The sequence below is a fragment of the Podarcis raffonei genome, chromosome 14 (assembly GCF_027172205.1).
Source record: "Podarcis raffonei isolate rPodRaf1 chromosome 14, rPodRaf1.pri, whole genome shotgun sequence".
NCBI lineage: Eukaryota > Metazoa > Chordata > Lepidosauria > Squamata > Lacertidae > Podarcis > Podarcis raffonei.
The window spans coordinates 15,673,633-15,698,801 of NC_070615.1; the positions used below are offsets into that span (position 1 = coordinate 15,673,633).

Consider the following 25,169-nt stretch of genomic DNA (forward strand, 5'->3'; position numbering starts at 1 on the left):
CTATCCTGCAAAATCCGGCTCAGAGTCTCCCAAGGAAACCAGTGCAACAGAAGCTGTGGAAAACACAACCCAAGTTCTAGCTCCTCCTCCTGAGCTGCCTAGACAGGGAACTGTGATCTGCATTTCCTCAGACACTACATAGCATATGGAAGCCCTCAGAATAGTTTAGAGATAGTGACCCATTTGTCAGCAGGGGCATGTAGCTGAAGGTCAGGGTAGCCTACCACTGGATTTTGCAATCCTCATTATATTCCTGTTTAATTTTGGCTTTTTGTTGTAAGTAGTTTGTTGGATTGTTACCTCTCCTCCTTTACAAAGGGTGTGTGTGTGTGTGTGTGTGTGTGTGTGTGTGATACTAGATGTAGAAACATCAGGGATGCTAGACAGTGTTGTGCAAGGAGAAGCAGTGAAAAACATAAAGCTCACTTTGCGCTTCATTCCAACCTGGTGCCCGGGCTCTGTGTTAACTCCACAGTTGTGCATCCTTTGCTACTCGTTTTAGAGCAAAGCTGTCATTCTTATGATGCAACAATAGCCTTCTTTGCTCCAAGATCTGGAAACGATCTCTGCGCCTTTGTAAATGCAGTTTGTAAAATAAACTGCCGGCGGTATTCTTCTTGTCCGGGGCTAAACTGTCTGGTGGTGGCTCTGTGGATTGTCTCCTACATCTTCCCCCCAGAATTTCGTTGCTTTTCTATAAGGTTCTGCTTCGTTTTCTGGTTGGTAAAGTGCTCTACTGATGCACATTGTTGTGGACTCTCTCGTCCGCAGCCAAACGTGCAAAGAGCCAGAGAGTCAGAATAGGGGAGACTAGAGCCAAGAATTAATCCAAAGTCAGAATCAGGAATGTGTGCTGGATTGGAGCCTGGGGCTGGGGGGGGGGGAAGGATTGCGCCACAGCTAGGATAGGACTGCAAGCCAAGAGAACAAGTCTAAGCAAGATAGGAAACAAGACATAATACCAGGTACAGGAATTAAAGCATTAGGGTGGTGTCAGGAGTCATGGAAAGTTCCACAAGGTAAAGCCAGGAGGAGGAGGAGGAAATGCAGGTTCAACAATAAAAAGTAGCTGCTTGGTAGCAGCCTGTGGCACTTCTTTGAGGTGCTTCCCCCCTGAAGCAGTGCTTGTACATTACCTTTTCACACACCCCAAGGATCGTTAGTGGATCACTGTTCCAAACTGGAGCTGCACCAGGGGACAAAACAGAGGGTGGGCATGCAGGACCCTCCCTTCCCATATGAAATATACTCGGAGTCCTGTAGTGATTTCATGCTCTTTATTGCAGCTTGTAAAACAGTGATTGAATTGCCCCCCAAACCTCAGGCTTTTATATACATTATTTACACAATGAGTCCCATCTGATTGGCTGATTCTGCTTCCCTCCTGGAGCCTGATTGGTCTTTTCCTGCAGGCCAATCAGTTGTTGCATTCTACGATCCTACCAGCCTAATAGGCTGGTCAACTTCCTCCTGGAGCCTGATTGGTCTTTTCTTGCAAGCCAATCAGTTGTTGCATTCTAGTATCCTACTTGCCTATTGTTCTAGGATCCAAGCTTAGTACATAACACCATACCATTACTGCTTTAAGATATACTATCAATCAAGTGCTGGGTTGGGGCACTCGTGGCCCTCCCAGGTCTCTTTGGATTACAGTTCCCATCATCCCCACACATCAGCCATGCTGGCTGGGGCTGGCGGGGACAACCAGAGGTCTGCCACGGCTGATCTAATGCAAAAAATGCTAGGAGTCTTGAACGAGGGAGCTTGGTGACCATTTGCAGACCCCAATGTGCTGCACCACGGCGTGCCAAACTGGTCCATGGACCACCAGCAATCTGAGCTTCATTCAGCTGGTCCATGACATGCCCATATTAAATATGCATAATTAAAAAAAATTGTATAGAATGATAAGAGTTGTAGAGTTGGAAGGGACCCTGACGATTATCTAGTCCAAACCCCTGCAATGCAGGAATATGCAGCTGTCTCATACGGGAATTGAACCTGCAACCTTGGTATTCTTAGCCCCATGCTCTAATCAACTGAGCTGTTTATTTCTTCTTCTTTTTATATTGTATGATGTGGAATGAAAATTGTAATACATCAAAATACAAAACAAAATAAAAAAGGACTAAAATACAATTAGGCATCGTGCAGCATTTAGCAGAGCGCATGAGCCACAGCAGGTAGAAAAATCATGGAAGCGATCTGCCAAGACCGTCAACGGGTCCCTGGGGAAGAGGGTTTGGGAACCACTCTGCTAGGAAGCCCACCAGAAGAGGGAGCTGTTGCCTGCTGCCCTTGGGCGCCACCACTATGGATGGCCAGACAGAGGTACTGCAGCTGACTCGGCAGTTGTCGGTTAACCTAAAGGGCCAATGAGCTGCCTGACTTCTCACTGCCTGCTTTTGCTTCACCTCTGCAGTCCAACAAGCCAGTCCTGTCAGGCTGCAGAAGAAGGGCTTGTAAAATTTAATACTTCTCTATACCGGCGCTGTGGGTTAAACCACAAAACCTAGGACTTGCCGATCAGAAGGTCGGTGGTTCGAATCCCCGGGACGGGGTGAGCTCCCATTGCTCGGTCCCTGCTCCTGCCAACCTAGCAGTTTGAAAGCACGTCAAAGTGCAAGTAGATAAATAGATACCGCTCTGGCGGGAAGGTAAACGCCGTTTCCGTGCGCTGCTCTGGTTCGCCAGAAGCGGCTTAGTCATGCTGGCCACATGACTCGGAAGCTGTACGCCGGCTCCCTCAGCCAATAAAGCGAGATGATCACTGCAACCCCAGAGTTGGCCACGACTGGTCCTAATGGTCAGGGGTCCCTTTACCCTTTACTTTATACCAAAATAAATAAATCCTTGAACAAAGAAATTCACCTTCCCTTAAAATCCTTTCCTCCTGACATCTGGGTTTATCCCTTCCCGACATGGCAGCCCTTTTTAAAATAAAAAAATAAAATGGAAGATTTAATCCTATAAGCCACAGCTCTGTGGTAGAGCATCTGTTTTGCATGCAGAAGGACCCATGTTCAATCTCCAGCATCTCCAAGTAGGGCAGGGGAAGAATCCTTGCCTGAAATCCTGGACAGTAGCTGCCAGTCAGTGCAGACAATACTGAACTAAATGGACTTAAAGGTCTGACTTCGTGTAAGGTCAAGCTTCATATGTTGCTATGAGCCCACCTGCAGTTTTGTAGTGGGACAATCCAGGCACAGGTTTCTCTCCCCAAAGGACAGACCAACATTATATGTTATATGGGAGATCCAAACGTTTTATTTCAAGGAAGTGCTGCCTTTATGGCTCGCACTCAGAGACGTGGGACCCGGGAAGGGTTGTATTAGACCATTTCCCTTGTGGTATTGAAATTTATTACATTTGTTCGGTGTTTTATACAGAAAACTTCTCCAAGCAACTTAAGTTAAATGCAGATAACTAGTTTTTAAAAACAATTTTAAAATAATAATTTAAAAATGTACAATACAGTGGTACCTTGGTTCTCAAACGCCTTGGTACTCAAACAACTTGGAACTCAAACACCACAAACCCAGAAGTAAGTGAACATTTTTCGGAAGCAGAACGTGCTCCGTTTTGAGTGCCACTCTTCTGTTTTGACTGTTACGCTGAGGTCTGTCTGTTTTTGCTATTTATTTTGTGTTTTTGTGGCTCTTTTTTGTTGTTTTTGTGACTGTGTGGAACCCAGTTCAGCTACTGATTGATTGATTGATTGATTGTGTGACTGCAGTACATTGCTTATTGCTTTCATTTTATGGATCAGTGGTCTCGTTAGATAGTAAAATTCATGTTAAGTTGCTGTTTTAGGGGTTGTTTTTAAAAGCCTGGAACAGATTAATCCATTTTGCATTACTTTCAATGGGAACGCACGCATTGGTTTTGGAACGCTTTGGTTTTGGAACGGACTTCCGGAACGGATTAAGTCTGAGAACCAAGGTACCACTGTACCTAAAATGCTAATCCTACAACACGATGAGAAGGACAAGCCCTTCCTTACTCCACTAAAAGATCACTGTAGAGGCCTGATAATGATTGCCCCATGAGCATCTCCCAGGGAGAGCGCTGCACAGAAAGGATGGGGAATATCACTGCCTGGTATGCCCTGCGGAGGACCTTAAGGTCCACAAATGACAACATTTTGGAGGTCCCAAGTCGCAAGGTGGTTAGATCGGTCTCAACTAGGGCCAGGGCCTTTTCCGTGCTGGCCCCAACTTGGTGGAACGCTCTGTCACAAGAGACTAGGGCCCTGCGGGACTTGACATCTTTCCGCAGGGCCTGTAAAACAGAGCTGTTCTGCCTGGCCTTTGGTATGGACTCAATCTGACCCTTATGTTTCCCTCCCCTTATGGTTTTGGTCTATGGGCTACTTTTAAAATGAGGCTGCATTTTAAATGGCATTTTAACCTGTATTTTGAATTGTCCCCCCCCCCCTTATGTTTTTACTGTGAGTTTTATTGGTGTTAGCCACCCTGAGCCCGGCTCAGGCTGGGGAGGGTGGGGTATAAATAAAATTTATTATTATTATTATTAGCCTGTTGTCTTTTGGCCACCCTCTTGCGGGTGAGGCACGCAGGGATTTCTCAGCCAACTTGCTTTCCCGATCAAAGCTGCTTCTCCCCTCCCCCCAGCTGTGTGCGCCACAAGGGGGAAAATAACAGGGGATTATTTTTTGTCTGGAAAACAGCACCAGAGCAAAAGGGTTAAATGCCTCCTTCCCCGCTGTTGCTGCGCCCCAGTCAAATTAACTGCCCTCTGCAGCAGCATTATTCAATTCCCCTATTCCATCCATCCCCCCTGCCTTAGTCAACATCTCCCCTAGATTCTGGAATTAACACCAGACAGTGAATATACACTTTAAAAATATTTTGGCAGTCCAGTTTTATAATACTGTTTTATTGCTTCTGTGCATTAGCTGCCTTGACATGATGATGATGATGATGATGATGATGATGATGATGATGATTATTATTAACAACTCAGGCTTTAAAGAAATAACAATGAGAACTAGAAACTTGCTTTTAAAAAGGTTTGAAGGTGGTTAGGATGTTGAAATCTCCAGCCCGTGTTACATCCATTGACTTTTCTGCAGCTCCCTGGGAATCATGGCAGTAACTCAGTGCTTGCTTATAAATAGAGTGTGTGTTTTCTGGACTCTGTGGTGGAGTACCGTTCTGAAATATGACTGTTACACCCTCCAGTGGGAGGTTCTGCTTAGTGGATGTATTGAATCATTTTAATCTCTCATAAAACTAGCCAGCTCCTCGCCCACTTTTATAAAAGCTGGCTGGTGCCAAATGGCTTCTCCACCAAGACAGCGCACAAGTCTTGTAAAAAAAGACGTCGAGTTGCTATGGTCTCCCCTCCTCCTTTTTCCTTGGATGGGTTTTGGAAGGCTTGAGCCACATAATGGAGCAAACTGCTGGCATCTACCAGTGGAACAAACACTTGGGTGAGTCAAGTCCGGTAGATGAAAAAAAACCTCCGATATCGGATACAATTCCTAATTGCTCCCTCTTTTTGCAAATAAGACCCACCTGTCTTGTTCCATTTCGTCCTGCTTTGCCATCTGTGCATTACATTTAATTTTGAGTTGTCTGATACACTCTCAGGCCAAGATCATGGGCAATACACAAAATTCACATATGTTTGGCATATGAATATATATATATATATATATATATATATATACACACACACATATATATATATATACACACACACATATATATATGGAATTCTTTCATGACAATGGAACTATGCCATGCCCCAAGGAACCCATATTTCCTACAAGACAGGGTGTATGTGCAGTTTGCTTCAGCCTTTAATAATAATAATAATAATAATAATAATAATAATAATAATAATGATGATTTTTATACCCTGCCCTCCCCAGCCAAGACTGGGCTCAGAGCAGCTAACACTAAATATAAATACAGTAACAACATTAAAAAAGCGAAAACAAACCAAACAACAAGAACAGTTGATTAAAATATAAGTTAGAATATAGTTTAAAATACAGCTTAAAATGCAGCCTCGTTTTAGTGGTAGCCTATAGATCAAAGCCATAAGGGGAGAAAATGTCAAATATTCACCGGGGCCAACTATCCAGGCTGGTCTTACATGGGTCAGCAAAAAGAGCCAAGGGAAAATTTATATACAAATCCCATATAAGGGGTTCCATCCAAAAAAAAGAAGAAGAAAAAGAGGGCGGGTTAGACTGAGTCCAGCCCAAAGGCCAGGCGGAACAGCTCCATCTTGCAGGCCCTGAGTAAAGATGTCAAATCCCGCAGGGCCCTGATCTCCTGCGGTAGGGCGTTCCACCAGGCCGGGGCCAGAGCTGAAAAGGCCCTGGCCCTGGTTGAGGCCAATCTAACCTCCTTGGGGCTTGGGAGTTCCAAAGTGTTGTTATTTAAAACCAGCATAACCAGGTTCTGGGGAATTGCTGGGGAAGGACCTGAGTGGAGGCCATCAGACACTGACCTCAGCAATAAGGACCAGCTCATCACATGAACACACACACACACACACACACACACACACACACACACACACAAAGAGAGTGAGAGAGAGAGAGGTACTTTTTAAAAAAATCATGCCATTGGCCCATCTAACTCAGTATTGTCTAAATAAACTGGCAGCATCTCTTCAGGGTTTCAAACAGGACTTCTCACTTCTTTTTTATTTTTTTAAATATAATTTTTATTAGTTTTTTTTAACATATCGTTTTCAACAGTAATTAAACATACTTTTACATCTTATTCAAATTTTTGACTTCCATCAGTCCTGTCTGAAAATTTTCCAATCTAATCTCTCAGTATGCATTTCTTATCTTCCCTATTACATTTCAAACTCATAACCAATATCTCTATCTTTTTCTACTTTGTAACACTTCGTATATTTCTCATTATAAAACTTCTTGTAGTCCTACTAGCGTAATTTGTTGATTACAGTCGCTCTTCAAATAAATCATATTCTTCTTCCAGTCTTCTGTAAATCTCAGGTCCCACAGGTTTTGAATCCTTCCTGTCATTTTGTCCAATTCTGCATAGTCCATTAATTTCGTCTGCCATTCTTCTTTTGTCGGAATTTCTTTTTGTTTACATTTCTGGGCTAACAATACTCTTGCCGAGGACTTCCTCACTCCTACCTGGAGATGTTGGATATTGAATCCAGAACCTTCTGCATGAAAAGCAGGTGCTACACTCCCTCTCCAGCAGCCAGCAAAGGGTGCACCAGGGATAGCATTGTGAGCGGCCAGCCCAGGGGGTGCCCACTTGGTTTCCACCCCAGGGCCAGGGAGGGGTTCCAAAATTTCAAAAAGCATTTTTGCAGGAAGAAAACCAAGTGCGCTTGGTATTGCATCTACAAAGTCTGGTATGCTCCTTTTTCAAAAGCAGGAAAACAGACCCACCCACCCCCCAATAGTGGAGTATAGAAAAAAACAGAATAAATTAATGAGACTGTTCTGCATACATATTTTTGTAAGAAACCAGACTACAGACTTAAGGCCTTAAATATTCAACAAATGCTTTGTTATTTGCAATGCACCCCCACCCCCACCCCAGCCCAGAAATGTATTATCTTCTTTGCACTGGGTCAGGTTCTGATTTCTAGATTAGGGCCTAGTGGGGTAGGGGGTTATATGTTTTGTTCTTTATTTGGAATACGGCACACTGTTCACATCATGTGTCTGTTCTATACACCTTTTGCTATACTAAAGCAGGGATGACGTTGAAAACTGGAGCATTTCTGGTCGGTGCCATTTTGCATGCATTCACAAGCAAGTCCGGACCATCTTTTTTCCACATTAAGCTGTGATTATTTGACACTGTCACGCTTTATTTTTTTAAGTGTATACTTTTTAAAATATACCTTGCGTGTGTGTGCTTATAGTATATGAAGTGCATATTGTTAAGTTGTGGGTGAACATATCAGACGACACAGCGATTCTTCAAACAGCTCTTGTTTATTCACGGGCCAGAACAGAACTGAACTGAAGGGTTCAGCCAGCCTGCTTATATAGAGCTCCACTAGAACGCAACAGTAACCATTTTCTGTAACTATCCAATCACTGAACGTCACTTTCAATCCCTTATTTGCATATGTGGACCTGAGTGAAAACTATCTACAGTATCCCCCTGCTGGCCCAGGGTGAGAACTTCAGTACATAACACACACACACACACACACACACAGAGAGAGAGAGAGAGAGAGAGAGAGAGAGGGAGAATATGAAGAGCTCCCTAGACTCCATCAATGTTGGTGAAAATGGGAAGCTATTTCTCAAAGCCTGCACTGCTCAACCTCATTTTTTGCAGCCCCTGATGCCTCCTGAACCAGCCTCATTCTTCCATCCTAAGAGAGGGTTGTAAACTGCTACATTCGACTAACAGGCCATTAATTTTAGCTGGCCTACCCATGGGTGGAATTAACAGTGGACACAACTCAGAATTCCTTCTGTCCTGTTTGTTTCCTTCATATTTTTTTCCTTGCTTTTTAAATTGGTTCCCCGTCTTCTTTTTAGGTATAACAATTCAAAGTGGCAGTATGTTACCGCCTACCTGTCTTCTCCCACTGACCACTCATCCTTGTCCCACTACCACTTCCCAGGCTCTGAACTGTCTTGCCAGGTAGTTCCCCACCTGGTTCCTCGCACCATTCCTCTGTGTCCAAACCGTCCATGACAACGCATTAGTAATTTGCCCCTTAGGAACCAGTGGAAATTGCCAACTTGTCAAGCAATCCCTGCTGGGGGATTGTGGTCCCTTGGCAAAAAAATGTTTGCCCACCCCCACTGCCAACTATTCCTAGTAACATTTTGCAAATAAGGAATTCGGTATCAGCTTAGATTGGAATTTGCCGAAGTTAAAGAACTGTGTGAGAAATGTGGTAGTATATAACATTGCAGAATTGATTTGTTTGCAAAGACTGTTTCACTCCTTGATCCATTACACCCCTAAAATCCACCCAGAGAATACAAATGTCGTTTTTATTAAAACAACAAGAATCATTTTACCATGAAATTGATTTCATCTGGATTTGTAAGTGTATAAATAGTAAAGATCAGAAGAGTCAAGTGGAATAAGTAGGTCTCAGAATAATATTAATGATATTTCAGTCATAAAATGGATTTGCGGTTACCAACGAAGGCGTTTTCTGGGATTATTAACCACTGCTGTTCACCTGCTTGCTTTTAAAACAAAAATATATGTATGCCTTAAGATGTTTTTATGGGTATCTCAGCGAAACGAACTACATAAGCTATTCTTTTATATAGTGCCCAATGAGATTTTTCAATCTTTCTTAAGCCCTGTGTTTTATATTTCCATTTCTATATATACGGCTACATTCTAATGCTATGATGTGCAGAATATGGAACTGTTTAAGATAATCCTTATGGGTCCTATTCATAGGGGAAAAAACACACTTATTTAGGCCATTTCCGCATAAATCTTACGTCTTTCTATGCCAAGAAGCCGGCTGTGCATTTGCCAACACAACTTGGCCGTCATTTAGCAAAAATAATAATAAATACGTTAAAACAAAACAAAATATTGTATTAATCCATATTTTCCGCATAAACTCATACCTTGCCCTTGTGTCTTTTCAACCCCAAGCACTTATTGCATTAATTGAATACTAACAGTTGAATAAATCCGAGTTTTGCTATATGGTAATGCAGGGGCCTTTAAGTTTTTCAGGTGCTGGACCTGCCTTTATGCCTCTGAATACCAATTGATGGGAATTGCAGCTGGCCAGAGTGCTGTTGTGCTCATGTCCAGTTTGAAGGCATCTGGTCAGCCAATGGGAGAACAGGATGCTGCACTAGGTGGACCCTTGGCCTGATCCAGCAGGACTTTTGCATTCTTTAACCCCAATCTGCAACCTGGGACAGACCTTAAATTAGCAGCCCAATATGAGGAAATTTTATTTAATCAACGACTCATGTGCATTTTGGACGCGAGTGGTGCTGTGGGTTAAATGACAGAGCCTAGGACTTGCCGATCAGAAGGTTGGCGGCTCGAATCCCCACGACGGGGTGAGCTCCCGTTGCTCGGTCCCTGCTCCTGCCAACCTTGCAGTTCGAAAGCACGTCAAGGTGCAAGTAGATAAATAGGTACCACTCTGGCGGCAAGGTAAACGTGCACTGCTCTGGTTCGCCAGAAGCGGCTTAGTCATGCTGGCCACATGACCTGGAAGCTGTACGCCGGCTCCCTTGGCCAATAAAACGAGATGAGCACCGCAACCCCAGAGTCGGTCACGACTGGACCTAATGGTCAGGGGTCCCTTTACATTTACCATGTGCATTTTAGTCAATCCAATAGATTTGGTTTGCAGAAAGTTTCAGTTGGGTAAACTGAGTATCTCCAAAGCAAGATCTGCATTGTTTTTACATGATGCCAAACGTGTAGCAGAAACAGATATAAGAAGACAGCGATTTCTGTTCTGACGTGTACTTGTCACAATCTGGTCTGCTTAAATTCTGTTCAGTTTCTACGGAATGCTATATTGCTCATTTAATACTATTTAAGTTATATAAGTTACATAATGTATGCAACTATTTATGTAACCTACACAACTTGCATTCATTTCAATTTAAAGTAAACGTCAAAACAGTGTAAAAACAATTATTGTGCATCGTTTGCAGACTTAAAAGCATAAACAATGCAGGGGCAGAGCCTTTCTCTGACAACCCACTTGTACTTCCCCCAGGATCCATATCCTGACCTTATTGTTCATTGCTCTGCACTCGCTGGTTCTGACATCTCTTGAGGCACATGGGCCACCTCCCCTCATCCAGCTTGGGCCCTAACCTGGATCATCTAGCTTCTACTCCCTGATCTCTGCGCCTCTCCCCCCCTCAATCTACTCATAGTGCCATGCTAGACCTGACATAAAACAAAGACACATTTTTTAATGTCAAGGGAAATAATGGGGTTTTGCTTTCTTGGTCAAGCTTGCAAGCTTTATAAATATAAAAGAAAGAAGGCATCAGTGTGAATTATTTATACAGAAGTGGAGTTTATTTGTTCACTATTGTAATGACCAAGTAGAAGATGCAATTCAGCAGGATGCAGTGTTAGGAGTAATTTGAGTAAAATAAGTCTATTAGCATGTCCCTTCCCCACCCCCCTTGTCTTATTTCTCATGTCACTCCCTCTTGATTTATGGAAAATCTGAAAAGGTTAATTAAATGACTTGGTGGTTACTTAAGTCCCACAATATTATCTTGTTACAGATTATGCTTGGCTAAACTATATATATTTATGTTGATTGCTTTATTGCATGCAAGTGGTATAAAATACCAGATATGAGAATTATGGTATATTGTTAGCTAACCTAAGTGACAAGCAAATAAATAATGTCAAAAAAAGTTGAAGGGGTTGTTCATAAGCAATACATGATGGTGGTGTTTGAAGTCATTTCTATCCTTCCCTTGCTTTATGTCAGGCACCGCTAACTCAGCCCTCCAGATGTTTTGGGACTACAACTCCCATAATCCCTAGCTAACAGGACCAGTGGTCAGGGATGATGGGAGTTGTCGTCCCAAAACTTCTGGAGGGCTGGAGTTTGCCTATGCCTGGGCTAAAGTCTTATATACATTTTCCTGAAAAGTCTCACTGAGCTCAGTAAAAGTTGCTTCTGAGTAGACCTGCCTGGGAGTGCTCTGTCAGTCAGGGAAGGAATAATATACACTCCAACCTTATAGATGCCTGATCAACTGTAAGTCCAGTTTGGTTAAATGAGGCTTACTTGCAGGTAAACAGGAGAGTAAAAATGCGGCTTTAGTTGTGGAATGAGACATTTGATTTGGAGGAAAATGTTGTTCTCCTTTTCTTTCCAGGACTGCCCTTCAGATGCTGGTGATTTTCGAGCTCAGCAGTGTTCAGCCTACAATGACGTCAAGTACCAAGGACAGTTTTATGAATGGATCCCGGTCTATGATGATTCCGGTTCTCCATGTGCCCTCAAGTGCCAAGCTTTGGGGAAACCCTTGGTGGTGGAGCTTGCCCCCAAAGTTCTGGATGGTACTCGTTGCAATGCCAAATCTCTGGATATGTGCATCAGTGGCATATGCCAGGTAGGATGGCAGTTACCTACTTGATTACTTGTTTATTTAATACCCTGCAACACCCATCTTCCGAAGATCCTGCCACAAAAGATAATTAGCGGCCAAAGGCGCGCCGTAACAAATAATTATCCGCCTGCTGGCAAAAGGAAGGCATTTTAATAGGGTGAATACGCAGGTGAATAGCTCATTGTGGTCAGCTTTGGCTAGGGATAGGGGGAAAATTTGATTCAGTTTACAGATAAAGGCCAGATTAATTAACCTGCCCTTTGCGAAACATGCAAACCGACACACAGTCATCCTTTGGAATCTGCACTTTTCTGAGTTTTGCAGTGCAGTTCCTCCCGCCAAGTAATGTGTACAGAAGCACGTGTTCTCATGTAACATGCTCGTGTAAATGCAGGTATTAGTGAAAACAGCATGCAAAGATACATTACAGTGGACTCTAGGGTTGCGAACGTGATCCGTGCGGGATGCACGTTCGCAACCCGCAGTGGTGCGTCTGCACACGCACGGGTTGCGATTCAGCGCTTTTGCACATGCGCAAAGCGCGATTTAGCACTTTTGTGCATGCATGACCACCGAAACCCGGAAGTAACCCGTTCTGGTACTTCCGGGTTTCGGTGGTCTGTAACCCGAAAAAACGCAACCTGAAGCGTCTGTAACCTGAGGTATGACTGTATATTTGGGGGAAATTGTATAGTAGATGAAATTGCATACAAAAATGTGAATATTGTCACTAATATGCTGGTGTACCCAACTGTACTGGTAGAACCTTTGACTGCTGGACCAAACAGTATCTCACTGCATGCTGCTGCAATCCAGAGGTTTCAGCTATTGGCCGCTGGATCAAGCCCCCAACTGCAGCATCAGCAAATGACTGCAGGGAGCTGGATATGGTGACTACCTGCCTCAGGTAGGCTTCAGGTATAGCTGCCTACTGGTGTCACCAGGCCCTTGCACACACAAACTGCAGTATTTTGTAGAATGCAGTTCTCTCCTTAAAGCAGGGCGTTTATTTCTGTTTGGATGGCTGTGCAGCTTGCAGTGTGGTCTGTTCGGTTTTTTGTGTGTGACATGCTTTCTCCCGATACGCCTGCACTAATTTGTGAACCTTTGGAAGTGTTTGGTAGTTTAAAAATTGTTTGTGGTACTGGATGCTCCAGGGAACACCTCAAACCTGACAGGTAGTAACAGAGCAGTAGCGACTTGCCTGCAAGTATTTCTAAAAGCAGTTGTTCTGATTAGGTACCTTGTGTTCCTATGGAGTAAGCTTCTTCTCTTACATGTTAAAATTAGCAGTTCCAGGAAACAGGTGTTTTAAGCATCAAGGGAATGGGATCTAGAGATATTCTGGGATTCTATGAAAGTTTTGTTCTTTGGTGTATGGCGGGGACAAGTCCAGCTCTTCAGGGGGGAAAATGTGGGATTTGTGGTCCAACTCAGTATGGCAATTCTCACATTCTTATGAGGAAACTATTTTTTTGACTTGGGGGTCAGAGTGGCAATTTTAAAGTGAGCAGTAGCCACTCCAGTATCTCATCCTGTCTCTTTCCCATGGCCATCCCTTGTCCCACTCACATAGATAGGCTATTGCTCTTAAACTCACATTATTGTTCTCTTGTTTTAATCAACATTTTATTTCTTTCTTCAAAATGCATAAAACTCAAGCTCTTAGGTCAGTACTCAGCTTTTTAATCCTTGTTTCAAGATTAGGACAGGGGAGAAAAATACTCCACTGGGTTTGATCCAGTGCTAGTCCTACTCAGAGGAGACCCATTGAAGTTATTGGACATGACTAACAGGTTCATTAACTTCTATGGCTCTACTCTGAGAATAACGTAGTTGGATATAATCCATTGAGCTTTTCAGTTTGGTTTAATTGCTTCTTGGGTACCATTTGCCTCCTTTGCCCTCACCATCCATGTGGAATGCTCTCTCCAGGGAAGCTTGCCTGGTGCCGTCATTACACATCTTTAGGTGCCGGGCAAAAGCATTCCTCTTCTCTCAAGCTTTTCCCTAGTTAGACAATCTGTGGCCTTCTGAACTGTGGGGAAGGGGGTGTTATTTTTATTAGTTATTAATTTTTGCATGTATATATGTTGTAAACTGCCCTATGATCCTTGGATGGAAGGTGGTATAGAAAATAAATAGCTAGATATCCTGGAAGAAAAGAAATTGCGAAAAGAAATTGTTTAAGAACATAAGAAGAGCCCTGCTGGATGAAGCCAATGGCCAATCTAGACCAGCATCTTGTTCTTACAGTGGCCAATCAGATGCTTATGAGTCGCTTGTAAGCAGGACCCTAGTACATGAGCATCCTCCTCTCCTGTGGTTTACAGCAACTGGCATTCGGAAAAATACTGTCCTCCATGTTGTCCTCCATGGATCATGTCTTTCTACTACATCATTCTATTTATCCATCCAGTCCAGCATTGGCTGCTGAGAATTCCCAGGGGCTCAAGCACAGGCCTTTCTTACTACCTTCTTCTGCTATATGTTCCTTTCAATGGGAGATTCTAGAGATTGTACCTGGAATCTTCTGCTTGCAATGCATGTTGTCACTCTGAGCAGCAGGTTGGACAAGGAGGGGCCAACCAGTTCTGTCAGACAAGCAGCACTGGAGACAGAGGAGATTGAGATCAACTCAGGACACTGCATCATGCCCAGTCCTGAGCAGGAGACCATCAGACTGAGGGCCTTGAGCGAGAACCCCCTGAATCAGGACAACTGTGCCCTTGGAGTCTGTATGCCCTGAGGAACTAGCACCCTCCACAACACTGACTCCCATCCCAATGTCAGGCCATCAGTGTAGGCCATGGGCCTAGAACAGGCACCCCCAACCTTCGGCCCTCCAGATGTTTTGGACTGCAATTCCCATCATCCCTGACCACTGGTCCTGTTAGCTAGGGATCATGGGAGTTATATGCCAGAACATCTGGAGGGCCACAGGTTGGGGATGCCTGACCTAGAGGGAATTGTCCAAAAGGAGTAGGAGTACTAGGTTCCAAGCCAAAACCCTGCCCCTTTAAGGCTATCCACTTTTCAAAGAAAGGGCAGGCCTTGGAAGGGGTGATCTGGCCAGGAAGTATCAAAGGCTTCAGTCCAGCCTTACACTTCACTGGAGTAAGTTGCTCACTTGGAGCTTTCCATGGTGCTGAAATAATAGGCTTGCCTTGTTGATGCATGCCCTGTGGGCTTTTGTCAAGGTCAGTACAGGACACACAGGGTTGAAGCCAGCTAAATCCTACTCACAGTAGACCCATTTAAATTAATGATCCCAAATTAGTCATGTCCGTTAATTTCAGTGGGTCTACTCTTGAGTAGGACTAGCATTGGCCATAACCCACGTGCTGTACCATTGAACCACAGTCTGAACCTTGTATCCCCACATTGATTCTTAATTCAATCGGCAATGACAATCCATGTGATTTTATTTATGGGATCTGCATACGATTACCATGTAAAATTGTGACACCACCCAAAAACTCACCGCTAAAGGTGGTAGGATAAAGAGCCTCGCGATAGGTAGGGAATTATTATCACCAGAGCAAACCAGCAAAACTGTGAAAGATCTGAGTACGTTGGTTAAATAGGAAACACTATTTTATTCAGATTTAGATACATGAAGAAAAGCAACATATCCAGCTAAACAAGATCAGTGGGTTACTGGATATGCAAATTTGGCTATGTGGTGCCAGCAGTGAATCAATCTTGAAATACAAAATGTTTTATTATCCATGCATATAGATGCAGAATTTGAGGCGTGAGGGAAGAAAGCCACATTCCAAGTCTGCCAACCTTGATGGTGCCCCATTAGCCAAAGGGACTTTCTCCTCTCCCTCTTGGTTTTTATACGGGAATGAATTTACGTAGGATGTGTATGGTTTTGCAATTAGTCTCCTCTCCACAAAGTAGCTACTGCTTTATTAAATGCAGGAACGTGCACAACTCAAAAAACACTTGACATGCTTGATGTGTAGAGTAGGTGTGCACTCAGGGAAAAAGTGAGACATTTGGCAAAAGCCTGGCGTTGGGATTACGACAACCTCACTATGTATTGCACAGGGTTTTATGTGATTTTAATGTGTTCTTCACTCATACCTACCAATCATTCTGGCACGCAGTAGTTCAGCCACTTCTCTTAAAAGCCAGCATGTCACACCTAAGGAGAAAGCACCCTCCCTTCTTGCCATTTAACCTTCTGTCATTTTTAGAATAGGAAAAACAATGTCTCTACTGGCATTTGGCAAATGCAGATTCCTTTATGTTTGCTTCTATATTTATAGCATCTTTCCTAAGTGTAGGAGGGCGCAGCATTCTGTGTTGTGCGGGGAAGCACTTACATTTAGTCTCTACTATTTTGACTTTAGAGTGGCAGCCAGCTGGGCAAAGGACATGCGGCGAACGGCAGAACAGAGTGTGCTGGGCACTGTCTCTGGAATTCTTAGAGAGCTCCATTACACCTTCAGTGACTAGTAGGAGGTTTCTCTCCTAAGGAGCCAAGAGTTCTATTTACTGAAAAGAATTTACTTGACCTGTTCATTAGTTTGGGGAATATTTACTGGAAGTTGGGGAAGCATTCAAGACAGAGAACACAACCCATTAATACATGTTAAACACATCTCAAAAGCCTTACTGAAATCAAGATACAGTTGTACCTTGAAAGTTGAATGGAATCTGTTCCGGAAGTCTGTTTGACTTCCAAAACGTTTGGAAACCAAGGTGTGGGTTCTGATTGGCTGCAGGAAGCTCCTGCAGCCAATCGGAAGCCGCAGAAGCCCCATCAGACGTTCGGCTTCTATAGAATTTTCGCAAACCGGAACACTCACTTCCAGGTTTACGGCGTTCAGGAGTCAAAACGTTCGAGTTGCAAGACATTCATCAACCAAGGTACAACTATATACTACATCCACAGCATTCCCCTGATCCACCAAGTTTGTAACTCTATCAAAAAAACGGAATGAGATTTGTCTGTCATGAGGTTTTTTGTTTTTGTTTTACAGAAACCCTTGCTGGGTCTTAATAATCACAAGTATCCTTTTCTAAGTGCTCACACTTGATTGCCTGTTCTAGAACCTTTCCTGGTATCGACGTCAAGCTCATTGGTCAGTTTTCTTTTTGAAGATGGGGACAAAAATTGCCTGCCTCCAGCCCGTAGTGACCTCACCTGTTCTCCACGAATTCTCACATATTATAGACAGAGGCTCTGAGATTACATATGCAAGCTTCTTTAGTACCCTTGGGTGCAGCTCATCAGTCCCTAATTTGAATTCATTTAAAGTAGCTAGGTGTTCCCTTACCACCTCTCTTTTCCTTAGGCTGCAGTTTCCCTTCTTGCATCATTTATTCTGTTCTGCTGGTTCTGCTGCAGCAAGACTGGATCTTCTATAAGCTTGTTTTTTTGTTTAGTCTTTAGCGATACTTTCTACCAGTTTTCCCAGGACATTGTTGTTGTTGTTTAGTCGTTTAGTCGTGTCTGACTCTTCGTGACCCCATGGACCAGAGCATGCCAGGCACTCCTGTCTTCCACTGCCTCCAGCAGTTGGGTCAAACTCATGCTGGTAGCTTCGAGAACACTGTCCAACCATCTCATCCTCTGTCATCCCCTTCTCCTTGTGCCCTCAATCTTTCCCAACATCAGGGTCTTTTCCAGGGAGTCTTCTCTTCTCATGAGGTAGCCAAAGTATTGGAGTCTCAGCTTCACGATCTGTCCTTCCGGTGAGCACTCAGGGCTGATTTCCTTCAGAATGGATAGGTTTGATCTTCTTGCAGTCCATGGGACTCTCAAGAGTCTCCTCCAGCACCAGAATTCAAAAGCATCAATTCTTCGGCGATCAGCCTTCTTTATGGTCCAGCTCTCACTTCCATACATCACTACTGGGAAAACCATAGCTTTTACTATACGGACCTTTGTTGGCAAGGTGATGTCTCTGCTTTTCCCAGGACATACATTAAGCTGACTCTCCTGTTATTTCCAGGATCCCTCCTGGATCCCTTTTTAGGTTACTGAGACAGGAGTCATGCTGCTTCTGCTGTATGACTGCCATAACATACCACTTCCGGGTGATATTCAGCGGCTTAGCACTGTCATGGGAACGTACTACATGATCTGCCCATCTCTCATAGTTCCCTGCTGCATAGGGACTGGACTATATGTAGAGCATTCCTTGTGGCACCTATGAACTGAGGCCACAATAAAGCGTCTTTCGTGATTTTATGGGACCTAGCTAATGATTTTATTTTTTAAAAAATATATCCTCTGGGGATGGCAGCCCTCCTTCCAATAATAATTAAAAAGTGCCACTTGGAAGTTTTCCTAGAATCTGGTGTGTTTACCTTTCCTAGTTTAGAAAGAGGCATTCAACCATCAATATTATCGTCTTTCCTGTAAAAATAATTTTTAAAATGTGGCAGCCAGCAGCCATCATAGAGTGCAAGTCAAGCAAAAATAGAGTGCCGTCAGAATTAAGGCTTGCAAGCTCTATTCTGTTGAGCCCTGACAGGCACTTGGCACTGGCTACTGAGAGCTTGGCGAAGATTTTTTAAAAAGAAGTTAACTCGTCTAAATAAACACGTCGCCTTCCCTATGCACATATAGTTGCCTTTGTACCTGGGAGCAACAAAATATTTGCTAAAGAGGAAATAGGACTTCTACCCCTCTTTCCCAATGGCAGCCGCTTTCGCTCATTCCTTGTCTCCAAATCTTTGGCAAGTCACACAGCGACCTATCAAGCCTTTTAACACAAGCATGATTTCACTTCCATCTGTTTTCATAACATCGAAGGGTCTTCGGTAGGCTTGCTACGCATCGCTAGTTCTCCCTCCCACTCTCCATTCTGGTTCTAATAGAATGTCTTTTTTTGGGCACCGTGCGTAATTTTTTGGCACTCATCCCCATAACTCTTCTCTCTCTCTCCTCCCCCCCCCCCCGGTCATTTGCATTCCACTTCACACATGGATTCAAAGCAAACAAGGTCCTTATCAGAGGAAATGAAGACCATGGATGCAAACTCTCCAAGGAGCTGAGTTTTGCTACTGAGGGAGTAAAAATCTGAAAGGGGTTGCAGAGGAGGGGAAAGTTTCTGGGAAAGTTATTTTGGTGTCCCCTTGAGAGTGCGAGGCTCAGATCAGCCAGACCACTCAATCATGACTTTGTCTGCCATTGCTTGACTCTTGTTACCAAATAAAATATTTAGGAGTTCCTATGTTAAAATGGGTCAGAGTTTTGGGAAACCTCTCTCATCAGAAAGATAGCTAAAACGTCCTTGCTACAAAAGAGCAGATTGATGCAGGTCTGAATAAGCTGGAGGGAAGGTACAAAATGTAAAAAAAAGCAAATAGAAGGACTTGTATATAGTCAGCATTTACCACTGGTGGAAACTGCATCTCAGCAACTTCCTCAGCATGCCTCAAATTTCTCTATTTTTGCATCTTTTTTATCTCTTGAGGTGTTGAATTGATTGCCTGCTTGTTTACTTATTTGGGCCTATTTTTCTTAGCTCCTTGCTTGGAAAACCACCCCCCAACACTCCATTTTGCTTTTGCTTGGTATGCATGCATAAATAAAAACATATGTTTAAATAAATTAACAGGAAAGGGGCCATAGCTCAGTGGTAAAGCATGTGCTTTACATGCAAAAGACCTCAGGTTCAATACCTAGTATCCCCAGGTAGGGCTGAGAATGTCCCCAGTTAGAAACCTTGGACAGCTGCTGCAAGTCAGCCAAGACGATATTGGAACTGCCCTCTTAGAGCGCTAAAACGTGTGGACACCCAGTGACGCTAAATCTTGGAGGATTCAGGAATGGGAAAAGGGGAGTATTCCTCCATACAGTACATAATGTAGGGAATTCATTCCCAGCAGAAGCAGTGATGGCCATAAACTTGAAAAGAGGATTAGATCAATTCATAGAGGATGGCTGCTAATAATCCTGAAGCTGAGGCTGCAATACTTTGGCCACCTCATGAGAAGAGAAGACTCCCTGGAAAAGACCCTGATGTTGGGAAAGATGAAGGGCACAAGGAGAAGGGGACAACATGTAGGTATTCAAGCCAAAAGTCAGAGCCTCCAGCTCAGCTCTTAGTTCAGAGGAATTTGGCCACCCTCCAGGTGCCCGGCTTGAATCCTTGTGACCTCCCCTGCCAGCGACTCCCAGCAAGATCAAGGGAGGTCTCTTCGGCGATCCTTTTCAAACGTGAAAAGAACACACCACTCCTCCCCCAGGGAGGGGGAAAGAGACAGACAGAAATATATCTACATGTCTTTATTTCTGTCTTTCAGCAGTACAGAGAAAACATGTCTGCACACTCTGCTTCCCTGCTGCAGAGAAAGAAATAAACTCCACCCATGTACTTCCAGTACAGGGTCATGTGCTGCTCTGAGGTAACATCCGGCTCTCAGAGCACTTTACAGACTGTGCCTGGTTCCCACGGTACATTCCAATATCACCCACATCCTGTTTACCATTCCAGCCACCTGGTGCTTGCTTTTGCATTGCTCCTTTTTCGTAACATAACAGAGGACGAGATGGTTGGACAGAGTTCTCGAAGCTACCAGCATGAGTTTGACCAAACTGCGGGAGGCAGTGGAAGACAGGAGTGCCTGGCATGCTCTGGTCCATGGGGTCACGAAGAGTCGGACACGACTAAATGACTAAACAACAAAATCTCCACTGAATACCAGGTTCTGGAAACTGCAGGAGGGGAAATTGCTGTTATGCTCGGGTCCGGCCTGCAGGCTTCCCACAGACATTTGGCTGGTGTGGCGTTTGCCCTCCTAGGTGTGTGACATCATACTGGGTTCATAAGGAAAGGGTTAACTAATTGTAAAATGACTAACCAATGGGAACCCAGGGGGAGGAGTTAGAGTTAGGGTGGTTGAGAAGATGGTCTGGAGTTAGAAGAGACAGAGAGGATAAGTCTGGGTTGGGCTAGTCTGATGTGAGAGAGTGAGAGAATTGTTAAGAGGAGTCAGTCAAACAGTTGATATAATCAGTCAGAAGGTATTAGGAAGGTATAGGCTGGTAAAGAAACTAAAGTTAAGAAACTGACAGGAATATTATCTGAGAAACTATAAACTTGTTATAATGCTTATAAAATAAACTTGTTTATTTGGTTCAATTTTAACAACTGCCTGGACTCAGTGTTTTACCTGAGAGTAACAGGTTGGTGGCAGCGGGGAAGGAAGCGCAGTGGTGGCACAGGGATCAATAGACCATTAAATGTCTGGGGACCCTGTGTGATCGCCACAGTGTGCTGGTCCCGGGGGGTTACCATGCGGCGTGGTCTGAGTCCAGTCCGAGGTCGAGGGTGTGGTATGGAGGCTGTCCTTCAAGGCTGAAGCGGGGTCCAAAGGCAAGGAGTCGGGTGAGGCCAGGAACTCTGGCAGAAGAGCAGGACAGGGTGCCAGCAGGAACAGGTTACCAACAATGTTGCTCCCGCAACCTGGGACTGGGCTGGCTGGCTTTTATCTGCCCCGAGGCATAGGGCGTCCCCAGTCCACAGGTGATTCGCCTCTCCTGGCCTGGAGGCGAGCACTCCTCCTGCAGGAACTTAGTTCCCTCCGCCTCTCTGCCCTGAGCCACTGCAGCTCAGGAGAGGCTGGAGGGTTACCGAACCCAGAGGCAACCTCAGCCTCCCCTGACGGAGCTGAGAGTGGAGCACCTGCAGGCAATGGGTCCTCCATCACCTCAGGAGCCAGAGCAGACTCAGCTGGTGCCTGCACCTGAGGATCCAGCACAGGTGAGGACCCTTCAGGTTCAAGCCCCAGCCCCGGCTCAGCTGGTCCTGGAGGCGGGGACTCCTGTGCAGGCTGGGATTCCTCAGGTTCAGCCTCTGAATCCGATTCCCAGGCCATCACACACAGCTGGCTACTAGCATCGCCCATCAGGACCATTCTTATCTCCATTCCAATGACGGGATGCGTCTGTCCTATATATTGCATCCGCCCTGCCACCAAAGAAGATTGTCCGATCATGGGCCAGCACAGTTTCTCTGAGGAGGCCTTCCTTCCTCTCATGTGAAACAGCTGCTCACTTGGTATGCAGGTGCTGTTTGTGGAAGCAGACACAGAAACCCCTGAGTTAGTATTGTGGGGCTCTCAACAGTGGCAGTGCCTCAGGTGTCACACTTCCCTAGACTTTTAATGCAGCTACAGAGTGTTTGATGCGTGTGATCTAAGGCGGTCTTGTAAATAATCCTACAAAAGTTACTAGCCTGTTGAAAGGAAAGCAGCCTGTATTTCTGTGCTGACTGCGGAGGAAGGAAAGCTGCAACTCACATAGAAATGCAGGCTACTAACCTCTTATCAGACTAATTTAAAAGTTGCCTTTTATCAGCCAGATTGGCAGAGGAGGAAAAGGGAGATTCAGCCCTCCTCTAACCTGCTTAGTTACTGTGCTGGTCATTAGGGATAGGAGAACACATCATTTTCGCTTTTTCTCAGTTTATCCATTTTTGAATTATGCTCAATTTCCACATCAGATTGTGATTACAGTGGTACCTTGGGTTAAGAACTTAATTTGTTCTGGAGGTCGGTTCTTAACCTGAAACTGTTCTTAACCTGAGGTACCACTTTAGCTAATGGGGCCTCCCGCTGCTGCCGCTGCACCGCCGGAGCACGATTTCTGTTCTCATCCCAAAGCAAAGTTCTTAACCCAAGGTACTATTTCTGGGTTAGTGGAGTCTGTAATCTGAAGCGTATGCAACCCAAGGTACCACTGTATTATTTTCAAAAGTCCTCATGAGAATTCATCGGTTCAAATTTGTCCTAATGTGCATTCTGTGTTTCAATTTTCCCCAATGTACACATTTTTGCAATGCACCTTCCCTAATATAATGCATTTATTTTCATTAATATGTACATTACAATGCACATTGCCTTACTGTGAGCATTTCTGAATGCATTACTTGGCTGGAGAACTGTATCGCAATATTCAGAGAGGTGTGGCTTTTGATGGATGGCTGTGTTTTTCTGCTCATATTGCTTTGGGAAGTGCGCATTAGTTCGCTTCACCTGTAAATATAAACTGAATTGAATTTTCCCCCATCCCTTCCTATGGATCTACCATGCAAGTTGTTAAATAGAAGGCTAATCTTATGACTCTGTCTGAGGGAGCAGCAAAGTGGAAAAGTGTGGTAAGTAGAGCTATAGACCCTAAAAGATGGTATAAGCTTTTTAAAAATCCTAGTAGCTCCTTTGAAGGGTGGCATATAAGTATTCTAAAAGTTAATAGCTCCCCGCCTTGTCTTTTGGGAACAGTGCCAGTGCAGTGGCTAAAATGACTGCCTTTATTCAGAGTTTTGGAATATGGCTAATGGTTAGGCTTGGTTTTTTTTTAATTGTGAGAATGGGCCACTCTGTTTTGGCCTGGTTTTCATTGTAAGCAGAAGCAGTGTGCATCAGTGATATTGGTTTCGTTTGAAACTACTTGTGTGGCCAACATTTCAGTGAATGGACCCACTTTGGTTTGCAAAAGCTTTTGAAACTTCGGGTGTTGAGCATGCGGTTTAAATGGGCCACACAAAGGGTGTAAAAAGCAAATGTTACGTGCACAATTGGAAAAATCAGGCGATGATTTAAGTTGCTCTCTTTCTCGTTATGCATTTGTGTAAGTTTCCTTTTTTTTTATATAAAAAAAAGGAAAATAAGCCATGCCACAGCAGAGCCCAACCCAATTCCCTCTTGAGTCAATGGACGTTTTGTGTTCTGTATATGTTTTGGATCCATAACAGTCGTCGGTTAGGAGACCCACTTGCACCCTCCTCTCGTAGGTGGTCTGTAATCTCTTAAGCTGCCCCTCCATGCTTCAGTTCATTCTTTAATGAGAATTTAATATTTCTGAAGCACTCTGTTTTATGTGATGGAAGTGGCTTTGCAGAATGTGGAAGCATTCTCTAACTGTTGGTCCCCCAAAATGGAAAAGAATACATGGGGAGGGTTGCAGGGAAGGGTTGTTTGTTTGTTTTCTAAGAAGCAGTTAATTTTATGTATTAAATGCCCCCCCCCGTGTTTCTTCATAGCTTAAATTTCTTCTCAGTGTATAACAAGCATTAGTTTAGCTTTATGATAGAGCTTTTTCTTGGGTTCCTTTTTTTTTGTCTCAATATCGCAAAGAAACAGACCCTAGAGTGAGAGTTTACAAATTTACTGTATTTGTTTAGAAACCTAATAGCCTACCTTTCAATAAAATGATTCTTAAAGCGGAGAACAACTCAATACAATCTAAAATGTTTCAGAAGCCCATTCAAAGGAGCAATGAACCCAAAAGCTTTATATAAAAACAAAGCAAATCCAATACATAGCCACACAAGCTTGTCTAAACAAGCATCCATGTTTAAAAGATTGTGGTCCCAAATCTGGCACAGGACAAAGCAGTTGATTTTGATTTCACTCTTTCTGATTTCTCCGCTATTAAATTTAGTTTCCCCCCTATTTCCACAACAGTTTGCGATTTTCTTTTTTAAAAAACCCCTGCATGAAAATGTGTTTATAATTTTGTGTACGTTCCTTACAACGTGTGTATTTTTGCACTGTTTTCATAGACATACACATTTCTCTGCATACTTTCCCCTAACATGCAGATAATTTGTAGAAATGAAAATGAGGACACTCATGATATCCCTTGTTCACTTCTAAAGTAACATAAACAAAACGGATACTCTGCATTTGACCCATGAGGCTTTCACTAAAAAGTTTTCTTCCATTTAATAAATATTGACTGCAATTCAGATATTATTATTTTCTCATTAATTTGCAGAGAGTGGTGGAAAAAACGCAGAGCAATTTTTTGGCACAGTAATACCCATTGCAGTGTGTACATTTGTTGCCCCCCCTCCCACCCAAAAAAGATGAAAATTGTCAAATTTATTGTTGCATGGGCAACATTGTCACAACTAAGTCTTTTGACTCTCTTGTCTGCCTGCTCCCTGATATTTTATATTGCTTGTGAAAATGAACATATTGCTTACACCTTTGTAAAGGCAAAAGGGGTTGAAGAAGTCTTAACAACTCCGCGTTGCAGGATCAGACTTCAGTAGATGATTTACAGCAAATCAAGCATGCCAGGGAAACTGTACATTATAGCATAAAC

The 25,169-nt window shown here is 43.8% G+C and overlaps 1 protein-coding gene across 2 annotated transcripts in view; it reads left to right on the forward strand.

Moving 5' to 3' along the window:
* The window catches only part of ADAMTSL3 (ADAMTS like 3), a 274,771-nt gene that overhangs the window by 99,030 nt on the left and 150,572 nt on the right, over positions 1-25,169 (forward strand). For both annotated transcript variants that reach the window (XR_008327567.1, XM_053365546.1), the window contains exon 5: positions 11,852-12,088. Coding sequence is in view for 1 of the 2 variants with exons in the window: in XM_053365546.1 (XP_053221521.1) it covers positions 11,852-12,088 (237 nt within the window). In the remaining variant the exon portion in view is untranslated. The remainder of the gene's footprint in view (positions 1-11,851; positions 12,089-25,169) is intronic.